The sequence below is a fragment of the Haliotis rufescens genome, unplaced genomic scaffold, assembly GCF_023055435.1.
Source record: "Haliotis rufescens isolate VD_foot unplaced genomic scaffold, xgHalRufe1.0.p SCAF_18, whole genome shotgun sequence".
Taxonomy (NCBI): domain Eukaryota; kingdom Metazoa; phylum Mollusca; class Gastropoda; order Lepetellida; family Haliotidae; genus Haliotis; species Haliotis rufescens.
In genome coordinates, this window is record NW_025963868.1 from 24,044,818 (window position 1) to 24,058,234 (window position 13,417).

At 42.7% G+C, this 13,417-nt stretch overlaps 1 protein-coding gene across 1 annotated transcript; it reads left to right on the forward strand.

The window, feature by feature from the left end:
- The first annotated feature begins 8 nt into the window (after nucleotides 1-8).
- On the forward strand, nucleotides 9-11,231 carry LOC124132911 (BUD13 homolog). Its single transcript, XM_046497073.1, has 6 exons — nucleotides 9-150; nucleotides 2,794-2,987; nucleotides 4,718-5,403; nucleotides 6,582-6,733; nucleotides 8,549-8,733; nucleotides 10,261-11,231. The coding sequence occupies exons 1-6, from the start codon at nucleotides 47-49 to the stop codon at nucleotides 10,434-10,436; spliced, it is 1,497 nt and encodes a 498-aa protein (XP_046353029.1). The 5' UTR covers nucleotides 9-46; the 3' UTR covers nucleotides 10,437-11,231.
- Nucleotides 11,232-13,417: the final 2,186 nt, after the last annotated feature.

Here is a 13,417-nt window from a genome sequence, read left to right on the forward strand (position 1 = left end):
TTAGATGATTGACAGGTGCTCCCTCATTTACTGCGGACTAGGCGTCATGGCGGTGAGTAAGGAAGAGTACCTGAAACGTTATATGTCGTCAGATGGAAGAAAGGAAAAGAAAAAAAGGAAGAAGAAGGACAATGCGTCAGGCAAACATGGGTATAACAATGCTTATTCCTGTTAGTGAGCGTCGTGATTCAATTAAGCGGTAAAATCAGTGTAATGGATATTACGCGCAACACACAAGTGCCCCAGTTTTCGTGCATTGTCATGCCACATTCATGGAATGTAAACATGGCAAATCGAAGGGGAGCAGTGCACTTTACCGGGCGCATCTTTTATATCGCCAGTTGGCTCAGTCTGCCGACGGTGGCTCTCACTTTACAGATCTCGCGTACCTCGTCGGTCCTTAGTTGTGTTTTTGTTAGGTAGATTACCACACCAACTCTTTCCTTAGCTCTTGGATCCCTTTACCGATCGAGCACCCCTTGTTCATGTTGTTATCATTAGGGTGAGGTACCAATTTCCAATCAAACACCCATGCACTATCCTGAGGGTTGGACACCACTTGCCAATCAAACACTCCTTTACAATCTTTAGGCATATGAACCCCTTTACAATCCTTAGGGTTTGTTATGATGTAGGGTATGGGTTAGTTATCGCATTTATGGAATTAATCCAATGTTATTTGAGGAAAGTCCGTACATTTGTTTTTATCAAGTTTCAAGTTGTAATTATTTGTGATGGCACCCATATTGGCTAATTAGATAAATTCATTAACCTAGCTTAGATTCAAGCTGGAAAAGTGAGTTTGATCCTCCATGCGTCTCTAATTGAAATCTGAAAAGTGTACTACCCCCATGTGCCAGACCTTTTCGTATTTTAATTAGTGCTGTGTGGAGGATGGACTTCGTGTTGTCAACTTGAAGCTAAGCTTGCCTAATCGGCATGTTGAGTTAATTTAATTAGCCAACACTTTACCATGAGACCACTTTACTGTGAGGCCATGGCACTATCAGTGTAAATGTTTTCTTTTACACCAAATAGCACAAGTTCTAGGGAGAACTTTAGATTATGAGCATGTGAACATTTCAGATGAGCTGCCAATTGTGGATATTTTTTTAATGTCTGATTAAAAAATGTATCTATGTCATAATTCTCTTTTTGGTGACAAACAAATTTGACCCTGGTCCTTCATCGTCAATAATTTACTGGCATGTACGAATACATAGCGTGAGAGTTTTCATCACACACTCACTTCGAAAGAGACGAAGAAATCGCCCTTGCTGGGGTTCGATCCCGTCTCAGTCATACCAAAATACGTTGGTACTTGTTGTTACCCTGTCTGGCGCTCGGCAAAAAGGGGCTAAAACAAGGACTGATCAGCTCAGAGTCAGTATACTGTGTCTGAGTGGGGTATTCATGTTAAACTGTGGCATGGTATCTCAGTAAGCTAGCACTATAAACTGGCATCAGCCCGGACTAGTACAAGCAGCCACACACACACACACACACACATGCATGCATGTCGCTATATATTTGCAATAATCTTGGACGCGACGTTAAAACCTGTTTCACCTCAACTTTAAATATGTTAACAGTTTGCGATGTCACAATACAAGTGTCACCTGATATGATACATATTTCAATACAAGAGACACAGTACGATACGCATCCCAAAACTGCATATACAACATTTTGTGAAGAAAACCCACATTAGACCATTCGACTGAGAATAGTGTGAGTGAGTATGGTTTTACGCCGCTTTTAGCAATATTCCAGCAATATCACGGCGGGGGACACCAGAAATGGGCATCACACATTGTACCCATGTCGGGAATCGAACCCGGGTTTTCTGCATGACGAGCGAACACTTTAACCACTAGGCTACCCAACCGCCCGACTGAGAATAGAGTCCATAGACTCAGTCATAAAGCGGCTTTTGAAACTGTCAGTTCTTGTAAACTGGCAACTCTAAAATTTACCAGTTCCCCCCTAATTTTTGCCAGTCCCAACTTTCAACAAATAAAAAAAGGTATGAAAATTATTTGATATTAATTCTTTCAACATCATGTTCAGTGCAAAGATGTCATCACTGAAGTTACAGTTAGATGATGACCTTAGATCTATACGTCAGTCACACAAACTTCAGTCACAATTTTCTCTCTCTTTTTTAATATTTCGAGACGAAGCTGCTACAGATGGTGGTAAAAGACAAGCTGACTTTGTTCGAAAAATGTACTTATATTCATATAACCAATGTTTTGTTCAACAACAAAGATTTATAAGGTACTTTATTTGCCAGTCCGTGTGGACTGGCAGCCACATGAATTACCGGTCCAAGCCTAATTTTACTGGTAATTACCGGTAAACCGGAACGCTGTAAAGGTAAAGAAGGACCCCTGACTAATACCCATCAACATGACACTAAGTCAAGTCAAGTCAACTATTCTGTATTAGAAAATACTAAGAAACAAACAAGTTCATGTACTGTATTACGACAGGCAGCAAGGAAAAGCTGGTCAGTCTTGTTATCGGGTTGTTTTGTATCCGAAAGACAATCAAGAAAGTTATGAGGAATTAAAAATATACATGATATATTTCGTACTTATTGATATCGATACGAGATCAACAAAGACAATTGATATGGGTTTAGATGTGAATCGATGCCAAATTAAGTGTATCAGGTATATCATCGAGCAAAGTTTGCTGATGGTGCACGAGTGTACCCGTGAATCTCAACATCACTATTAACTGTATATTTCTTCAACAGATTTTAATTCTCTACATTTTCCCTTTCAGGATGCAAATTATCGATGATGACATCACCGTAAACCACCTGTTGCCTAGCAACCTGCATAATACCCTGGAGGAGGATGTTGGTGACAACGAGCCGACGGTGGCTGATGTCATTGACGAGAGGCCGGAGCACATCAAACGTATGGAGGAGTTCCAGGATAGTCAGCGATGGAAGGGAGTTAACCATCGGAAAACAGGTAAGGGAGACACTGTTTAGCACTACCTGAGACCTGCATTAACCCTTCTTAACAGTTTATTTAAGGCATCCCTCTGAACTGCCTTGAACCCTCTCCAAGAACTCATTTAACCCTACTTGAGTGTTGCGTTAAGTCGTACCTAAGAACTGACTTTAATCAAAGTTAAAAATTGATTTAAGCCGTACCTGAGAACTAACTTTAATCAAAGTTAAAAATTGATTGAAGCCGTACCTCAGAACTTACTTTAACCCAAGTTAAAAGTTGAGTTAAGCCGTAACTGAGAACAGACTTTAACCCAAGTTAAAAGTTGTGTTAAGCCGTACCTGAAAACTGACTTTAACCCAAGTTAAAAGTTGAGTAAGCCATACGAGGCCCACATTACAATACATCGATTTACAACCCCTGTATCATAATAGATATGTTACATTTCATTACAAGTTACAACCGCCTCCGTGGTCTTGTGGTAGAGCGTCCGCCCGGAGAGCGGAAGGTCCAGGGTTCGATCCCGGGCCGCGTCATACAAAAAGACGTTAAAAGATTGTACTTGTTGTTACCCTGTCTGGCGCTCGGCATTAAGGGGCTAAAACAAGGACTGGTCGGCTCAGAGTCAGTATACTGTGTCTGAGTGGGGTATTCATGTTAAACTGCGGCATGGTATCTCAGTGAGCTAGCACTATAAATCGGCATCAGTCCGGACTAGTACAAGCAGCCACACACACACATACACGTGCATGCACGTCGCTATATAAGTGCAATAATCTTGGACGCGACATTAAACCCAATTTCACCTCACCTCACCTCATTACAAGTTACAATGGTGTTAAAACGTGAATAACAGAAACTGTTCAACAAGCAGCTTATGCAGATTCTGTAGTATTTCATGGTTGGATATAAATGGCATGACATTCGATTTAGGGTTGTACTTGCAAAAAGAAAGAATATCAATTTGTGAAATGAAAGTACTGTATCGGGATACATATCATATCACACCCATAGTATCAGGATGTGTATCGTATCGCAACATTACCGTATTATTACACATCTACTCCTCGGAAATATTGCTTGAACTCCCCAACGCGGTATCTCCTGTGGAAATCAGTTTTGGAAGATAAAACTCAATATTAGAAGTGTGTGAGTAGGATTTTGTCATTTTTTTGCAATATTTCAGCAGCATCATACATAGCAGGGACACCAGAGTGAGTGAGTGGGTTGGGTTTAACGCTGCTTTAAACAGTATTCCAGTTAAATCACGGCGTGTCAGCTTAATGTGGGAGGAAAGCCAGAAGTGATGCAGGTCTCAGACGTTTACCACTTCAGTGAAACCCACGAGCACGGGTATGGTGCTGACAAACCTAGAAACATAATCGGGGCGAATCTGGATTCGAAACCACAATCATAGTTTTTTTGCGTGCCCAAGGGATGCAACTCTGCACAGCGAATCACGGCGCCGTAGACGACTGGGCCACCCATGCCCCCCAGGGACACCAGAAGTGGGCTTCACACATTGTACCCATGTGGGGTATTGAACCTGGGTCTTCAGTGTGGCAAGCAAATGCTTTGCAGGCATGACAGAGTTCACAAATTAAAGGTGTTGTGAATGGTTACATTTTGTTGATAATAGTTGATGATTATCATGACAGAGTCTATTCATACATAAAAATCAATATACTCATTAACATAATTAATATGAGTGAGACATTTCTGGTGACTATTCATTGTTTTGTGTTTAGATGACGGTTCACCAGAGTATGGGGTGATCAAGAGAAGAGGTCGACATGATTCAGACTCTGACCAATCATCACCTAGAAGACAGAGGCATGACTCTGATTCTGACCAATCACCACGAAGAAAAGGTAGACATGATTCTGATTCTGACCAGTCTCCACCAAGAAAAGGAAGACATGATTCTGATTCTGACCAATCACCACCAAGAAAAGGAAGATACAATTCTGATTCTGACCAATCACCTTCAAGGAAAAGTAAAAGCAAACATAGTTCATCACAGTCAAAGCAATCACGAAAGGGTAGGCATGATTCAGATTCCGACCAATCACCACCTAGAAGAGGTAGGAATGATTCTGATTCTGACCAATCACCACCTAGGAGACAAAAACAATCTGACCAGTCCCCTTCAAGGAGGCATAAAGAATTCAAAACTGAAAGAGATTCTAAACAGAGAAGAAGGAAAAGCCGATTTAATCATTCAGATTCTGATAATTCTCCTCCCAGAAAAAGGCGGCATGGTTCTGATAGTGACTCTTCTCCGCCTCGGAGAATCAAGAAGGAAGAGGATGTTGAAAGTAAGAGGAAAGCCACCAAGACTTTGGGGGGAGCAAAGGCTGGTCTGTCTAGTGCTAGGGAGATGAAACAAGAGGCAGCCAAGATGAGGAAGAAAGAGGATGACATGTTTAGAAAGGTAAGATGCTGCTTCTGCCTGTTTGTGGGGCGGTCGGGTAGCCTAGTGGTTAAAGCGTTCGCTCGTCACGCCGAAGACCCGGCTTCGATTCCCGACATGGGTACAATGTGTGAAGCTCATTTCTGGTGTCCCCCGCCGTGATATTGCTGGAATATTGCTAAAAGCGGCGTAAAACCATACTCACTCACTCACTCTGCCTGTTTGTTTGTTTGTTGTTTAACACTTCATGAGCCTGATCAGCAGATCCATTGACTCGCTCCTTGTGTCCAGCCCAGGTTGCTGGGGACCAATTCTAATCCAGAATCGCAGCTTAACTTGACTGTATAATCTATTAAGGTGTTTACCTTAGCTCTTATGAGGGTGGGGTAGCCTAGTGGTTAAAGCGTTCACTCGTCATGCCAAAGACCCGGGTTCAATTCCCGACATGGGTCACCCACTCACTCTTAAGTAGGGTTTAAGTCTCAGGTATGGTTCATGGATCTTCACGGGTCTGCTGCATTTGTATTGGCACAAGATGTATTGATGTAATGAATTATTATGTTTGTTTGTGACCCTGAGAGGACTTGGACCGTTTAATCTAAATATAGCTTCTAACACGATGCAGCAATTCTGGTCCATGCAACCGCAGCTCGGAAATTTCAACCTTGACTCCAATGCAAACATTCCTTTGATTGTACTTCTTATTGGGTGTAGATATCACAGGGTGTATGAAATATCCAGAATGATATAATAGCATTACCTTTATTATTTCCATTCGGAACTGCTCATTTTAGTTTGATTTTAAGATACAGAAATTAGATTTACTGTTTGGCTTGCTTGTACTTAGAGTTTTGTAACCTGATGAGAAAGTGCATTACATGTGGCCTCCTATTGTGGTTTTTCAATTTTGGAAGCATTTTAGAATAAAAAATCTTAATTTATTGAGATTTGGTTGTAAGAATGTGTTAATTTTATTATTTATGATTATTACACAGATTGTGTGGTGTGACTATGTAGGTAATATGTTTACTACAGAGTTACAACATGTGAGACACTCCCCACAACTCAATCATTTTAACAATATCTCAGCCTATGCAGCAGTCTCATTACAAAATAGTCCTTCACAAAATAACTTTGAAGTAGTAAAAGTTTGGGAAAGTATTTCCAGTGTTAGCTCTTTCACAAAGTCTTTTGTTTAGATTGATGAAGACATGTTGGGCAAGAATGCAAAGACAGTATTTCGGGAAAAGGGAGGAAAGAAACGAAACTTTGCTGAAGAGAAAGAGAAAGAAGAGGAGGCGGAGAGACAGAAAGCCATCAAGGAGAAGAAATATGAGGAATGGGGGAAAGGGTGAGACAGTTGGTGCATTGCTTGGTTTCAAGATTCTTGGGTCCCCATGCTTGTCTCCCTGTGTAGATTCAGGGGCAGAATAGGTCCCCAGTACCCCATGCTTGTCTCCCTGTGTAGATTCCGGGGCAGAATAGGTCCCCAGTACCCCATGCTTGTCTCCCTGTGTAGATTCCGGGGCAGAATAGGTCCCCAGTACCCCATGCTTGTCTCCCTGTGTAGATTCCGGGGAAGAATAGGTCCCCAGTACCCCATGCTTGTCTCCCTGTGTAGATTCCGGGGAAGAATAGGTCCCCAGGACCTCATGCTTGTCTCCCTGTGTAGATTCCGGGGAAGAATAGGTCCCCAGTACCCCATGCTTGTCTCCCTGTGGGGATTCCGGGGCAGAATAGGTCCCCAGTACCCCATGCTTGTCTCCCTGTGTAGATTCCGGGGCAGAATAGGTCCCCAGTACCACATGCTTGTCTCCCTGTGTAGATTCCGGGGCAGAATAGGTCTCCAGTACCACATGCTTGTCTCCCTGTGTAGATTCCGGGGCAGAATAGGTCCCCAGGACCTCATGCTTGTCTCCCTGTGTAGATTCCGGGGAAGAATAGGTCCCCAGTACCCCATGCTTGTCTCCCTGTGGGGATTCCGGGGCAGAATAGGTCCCCAGTACCCCATGCTTGTCTCCCTGTGTAGATTCCGGGGCAGAATAGGTCCCCAGTACCCCATGCTTGTCTCCCTGTGGGGATTCCGGGGCAGAATAGGTCTCCAGTACCACATGCTTGTCTCCCTGTGTAGATTCCGGGGCAGAATAGGTCCCCAGTACCCCATGCTTGTCTCCCTGTGGGGATTCCGGGGCAGAATAGATCCCCAGTACCCCATGCTTGACTCCCTGTAGGGATTCTTGGACAGAATAGGTCCCCAGTACCCCATGCTTGTCTCCCTGTGGGGATTCCAGGGCAGAATAGGTCCCCAGTACCCCATGCTTGTCTCCCTGTGGGGATTCCGGGGCAGAATAGATCCCCAGTACCCCATGCTTGACTCCCTGTAGGGATTCTTGGACAGAATAGGTCCCCAGTACCCCATGCTTGTCTCCCTGTGTAGATTCCGGGGCAGAATAGGTCCCCAGTACCTCATGCTTGTCTCCCTGTGTAGATTCAGGGCAGAATAGGTCCCCAGTACCTCATGCTTGTCTCCCTGTGTAGATTCAGGGCAGAATAGCTTCCCAGTACCCCATGCTTGTCTCCCTGCAGGGATTCTTGGACAGAATAGGTCCCCAGTACCCCATGCTGTGGGGATTCTTGGACAGAATCAGTTCCCAGTACATGGAACATCATGCTTGTCTCCCCTTGTTGATTTGTGATAGAATAGGTCCCCTTTATATTGCAGCCTAAAACCACACTGCTGGTGAAAAGCTTTGAAGTAGAACTTGTGATTAATGTAGACAGTTTTCGGCCCATCCTTTAAAATTGCCACTTAACCAGAGTGGACCGTATTAGGCTTAACTAGATAAGACAATATTATCCTTAACTAGAATGGACAATAGTATGCTTAACTAGAATGGACAATATTATGCTCATCCAAAGCAGACAATATTATGCTTAACTAGATTGGACAATATTATGCTTAACTAGAATGTACAATATTATGCTCATCCAAAGCAGACAATATTATGCTTAACTAGATTGGACAATATTGTGTTTAACTACAATGGACAATATTATGCTTAACTAGAATGGACAATATTATCCTTGACCGGAGTGGACAATTTATGATGAACCAGAGCAAACAATATTATGCTGAATCAGCATCTTCCATGTTTACTTGGTGCAGGTTAAAGCAGAAAGAAGCCCTAGAACAAAGAGTGTCAGACACGCTCCATGAGGCAGCGAAACCGCTTGCCCGTTACCGTGACGATGATGACCTGGATGAGTTATTAAAGACACGGGAGAGGGAGGGAGATCCCATGGCAGCTTTCTTGAAGAAGAAAAAGAAGAATAAAGATCCAAATGTTAAAGGTAATTTCTCGTGGTTTGGTTTGGATCGCTTTTTTTGCAGGAAGGGTAACTTGTAACATGTGGGGAAATGATTCATAATTTTGCTGATGATCAGGGGAGATAACTCTCAGAACTAACTGATCACCAGGGCATACAACTCTCAGATATAACTGGCTAGGCTCTTCCCAGCAATTCATTACTTTTTCAGTACCAACGGGGGCACTGGTGGCCCAGTCGTCTAAGGCGCCGCGATGTGCTGTGCAGAGTTGCATCCCTTGGGCACGCCAGAAACCTGTGATTGTGGGTTCGAATCCCGGTTCGCCCCAATTATGTTTCTAGGTTTGTCAGCACCATACCCATGCTCGTGGGTTTCACCGAAGTGGTATACGTCTGAGACCTGCAACACTTCGGGCTTTCCTTCCACATTAAGCTGACACGCCGTGATATAACTGGAATACTGTTAAAAGCGGCGTTAAACCCAACTCACTCACTCACTGAAATGTTTATTATTGTTTCAGGCTGTGTTTAATGAGAGTTTGTTGACATTGTTGGACACTCACTCACTCACTCACTCACTCACTCACTCACTCACTCACTCACTCACTCACTCACTCAGCACCAACACCAGTGTGCAAGCAGCCATATATAGAAGAATCTCCCTGTATTTTCCCTGTAACCCCAATTTGTTTATGTGTATATTTGTGTGTATATCTTTGGCAGTGTCATAACATTGAGTTCGGAAAAGGTTTACTCTTCCCATATGAGTTTACATTGTTTGTGCAATCAGATTTCTTCGAAATTGCAACCTAGGGGAAAAGCATCCTTCTTCCCCTGAAAATTCTCACTGAACTAATTGACTGCCTCTATGGTCCTGTGGTAGAGCATCTTCCCAGAGAGATGAAGGTCGGGGGTTGATTCCCTGCCAGGCCATACCAAAATTTGTTACAAAATGGCACTTGTTGTTTCCCTGCCTGGAGCTCAGCATCAAAGGGATAAAACAAGGACTGGTTAGCTCCGATGTATAATGTACCTGAGTGAGGTATCTGTGTTAAACTGAAAGTCAGTGGGCTAGCACTATAAAACAGGCATACGTCCGGACTAGAACAAGCAGCCACATGCACACATGCATACACTTTGCTATATGGGTGTAATAATCTTGAATGTTGGGCTAGCACTATAAAACAGGCATAAGTCCGGACTAGAACAAGATGCCACATGCACACATGCATGCACTTTGCTATATGGGTGTAATAATCTTGAATGTTGGGCTAGCACTATAAAACAGGCATAAGTCCAGACTAGAACAAGCTGCCACATGCACACATGCATGCACTTTGCTATATGGGTGTAATAATCCTGAATGTTGGGCTAGCACTATAAAACAGGTTTAAGTCCGGACTAGTACAAGCAGCCACATGCACACATGCATGCACTTTGCTATATGAGTGTAATAATCTTGAATGTGACGTTAACCCCATTTCATCTCACGTTTTGATACTGAATATCACAAAATATATGTTCAATCCCCCCTTCTGACCCTGTTTCCAGAGAAGCCCAAGTACAGCGGTCCCGCCCCTCCCCCCAACAGGTTCAAGATCATGCCGGGATACCGCTGGGACGGAGTTGATCGATCAAATGGATTTGAAAAACAAATATTCACCAAGATGTCGGAAAAACGAGCTACAGAGAAGCTGGCATATAAGTGGAGCGTAGAGGACATGTGAACACTGTGGGTGACATGTGAAACTTCTGATGTGAACTCTCTGGGTGTCATGTGAAACATATGAACTCTGGGTGACATGTGAAACGTGAACTCTGGGTGACATGTGAAACGTGACATGTGAATGCTCTGGCTGTCATGTGAAACATATGAACTCTGGGTGACATGTGAAACATATGAACTCTGGGTGACATGTGAAACATGTGAACTCTGGGTGACATGTGAAACATATGAACTCTGGGTGACATGTGAAACGTGACATGTGAACTCTCTGGGTGTCATGTGAACTCTCTGGGTGACATGTGAAACATGAACTCTGGGTGACATGTGAAACATGACATGTGAATGCTCCGGGTGTCATGTGATACGTGTGAACTCTTTTGGTGATATGTGAAACATGTGACGTGAACTCTGGGTCACATCTGAAACATACGGACTCTCTGGGTGACATGTGAAACGTACAAACTCTCTGGGTGATATGTGAAACATGTCAGTGACATGTGAACACTCTAGCGGACATGTGAACACTCTAGCGGACATGTGAATGTCCTGTTTGACAAACCTGACTTCAATCTGTGTCGACATGGGACATGTTCTGTCCCTGACATAACATCCTGTTAAAGGTCAACAACATTCATGCATTCCTCCAAAACAAGCTGACATGCGGTGCCGGACTGAAATACTATTCAAAGCAGCATTAATGCAAACTCAATCACTAAAAGGCGAGTATGCTTGTCATAAGAGGCGACTAACGGGATCAGATGGTCAGGCTCGCTGACTTGGTTGATGCACATCATCGTATACCAATTGTGTGGATCGATGCTCATGATATCAACCACTGGATCCAATGGTCCAGATTTGATTATCTGCAGACCTGCGTCTTATAGCTGGAATATTGCTGAGTGCGGCGTTAAACAACAAAGAAACACAGCAAAAGATTTCACAAACATTACCATGTTTACAAGTTATTCTGGTGTAAAGACACATGAACAACAGCAGAAACAGATCAACAACCAGCTTAGGCAGATTTTCAAGCCTATTTGTTTCTGCCCTACGATATCCCATCATCAATCTCTGAAATTTAAAAAACAAATGATTCAGGGTTGGGATTCACCTGCCAAAAGAAAGAATATCAATTTATGAAATATACCGTATTCTACGTAATAAGAGCCTCGCTCTAATAAGCGCCCACGGCAATATTTGCTTATATATTTGCAAGTGAACAATCCCAATTACTATCCCTTCCGATTGATCAATGTACACAAGATTTATTTATTCGTGTATAATACGCACTCGTGTGTTATATGCACCCTTAATTATGGGCAATTAAATTCTGGAAAAATATATCTGTCGTATATAAACAGTTCAGACCGTCAGCATAAACCACAAAATTTATCTTTCCACTCTGTTTTTTTCCACCAAAATATTATTCTAATAAGAGCCCCCTATTTCTAATTTTGAGACCTCTCTGGGCTCTTATTACGTTGAATACGGTAATTACTGTATCGGGATACAAATAATATCGCACCATAGTATCGTAACACCACTATACCTTACTATTGAGATACGTGTTGTGCCATGTAATAAAGCCCTAGGTGCCGTTGTACAAAGCCATCTTAGCGCTAAGGTGATCGTAACTCCCATACCTAAACATCGACTAACAGTCACAGCACTAAGATTGTTTTGTACTATGCCACTCCGATCTGAATATTGCAGTCATTGTGAATTATTTATTGTCCTGATACAACCTATTGCAAATTCCCTCTCTGTCATTTAACTCAAATCCAAAATGTGCCTCTGCCAGGGGGCGCTCTCCTCCAGGTCACCAGAGTTACCTCCCTTAAACCCTCACTTTCAGGCTCCTTCCCTGTGTGTGACACCTTCGTTGCACTCTCGGTAACATCGCCACAAGTGTTGGCGTGGCCATTACAAGAAACTTAAACATTTGCCCTCTTACCCCTAATGTAGTAACGTTTATACTTTTGCTTATGTCTTTGGGGATGCCAGTACAGATATTTTTCAAAAAGGTTTACGACTGACCATATTTCCCAGATGAATTTAACTTTTTGTCTGTTTGATCAGATTGGTTCCAGATTGCAGACGAACGGAAAATCACCCTAATGCCCTCTTTTATTCTTACATGATAGTTGAAATAAAATAGAAATTCAAATTGACAAACAAAGAAAATAATTTAGTTAGGGTAAGAGAGCTCGGCGTCATGGCAGTCATTGCTTGTTTGTAAGCATTACAGTCCGTCGTTGCGAGTTCAACTCCAAGTATGGTTGTGACCACCTATCACAGTGGGGAGTTTTGACTGGTGGCTAGGATAGTACAGAGAGCTCTGCAAACGGGCTATCGCTGTGAGGAGCTTGCCTCACTTTCTGAAAGCCACTAAAATATTTCAAGATGAATATAATAACATCACATAATGTTCTAATTAATGGGATCTTGTTGAATTGTCTGATCACTTGTACTGCTTCTGTATTTGTTGATGCATTTGTAATCATACAAAAATAAACATTTTAATTTTTACTGTGAAAAAAAATAAATTGAAAATTTATTGAAATGAAATATCTTGGCTGTCTTCCTTTACCATGTTTATTCCCATGACACAAGTTCCCATAGAGTGATGTTCTGGGACCTGCTTCTGTTTCCTGGTCGAATCCTTTGACAGGTTTGAAGCATATTCAATTTTCAGACATCCATCATTAAATATTTGTTCAAGAATCTCTTTTTAGTATTAATCACCATGGGAATTCTATGGCAGAATAGACTAGCAGTACTGAAAGCTTGTATCCCCCGCTCCAACCTGGTGCATGTTAAACACAGGCTTATAAAGTCCTTGTTACTAGACAGTTTCAACTGTGGTTTGCCTGGTCCAGATAGTGGGTTTGAATCCCAGATTTCCCCCCATGTGGTCTTTGGCCCATCGTCACAGCGGTTGATATCTAACATGTCTAAGGGTGGCTACACATGACAAACTCT

Bases quoted from the DNA above. Each gene is read 5' to 3' on its own strand.
- LOC124132911 (XM_046497073.1), top strand. From the start codon at position 47: ATGGCGGTGAGTAAGGAAGAGTACCTGAAACGTTATATGTCGTCAGAT. The intron at 5,404-6,581 runs GTAAGATGCTGC...TCTTTTGTTTAG, and splicing joins AGGATGACATGTTTAGAAAG to ATTGATGAAGACATGTTGGG. The intron at 8,734-10,260 runs GTAATTTCTCGT...CCCTGTTTCCAG, and splicing joins TAAAGATCCAAATGTTAAAG to AGAAGCCCAAGTACAGCGGT.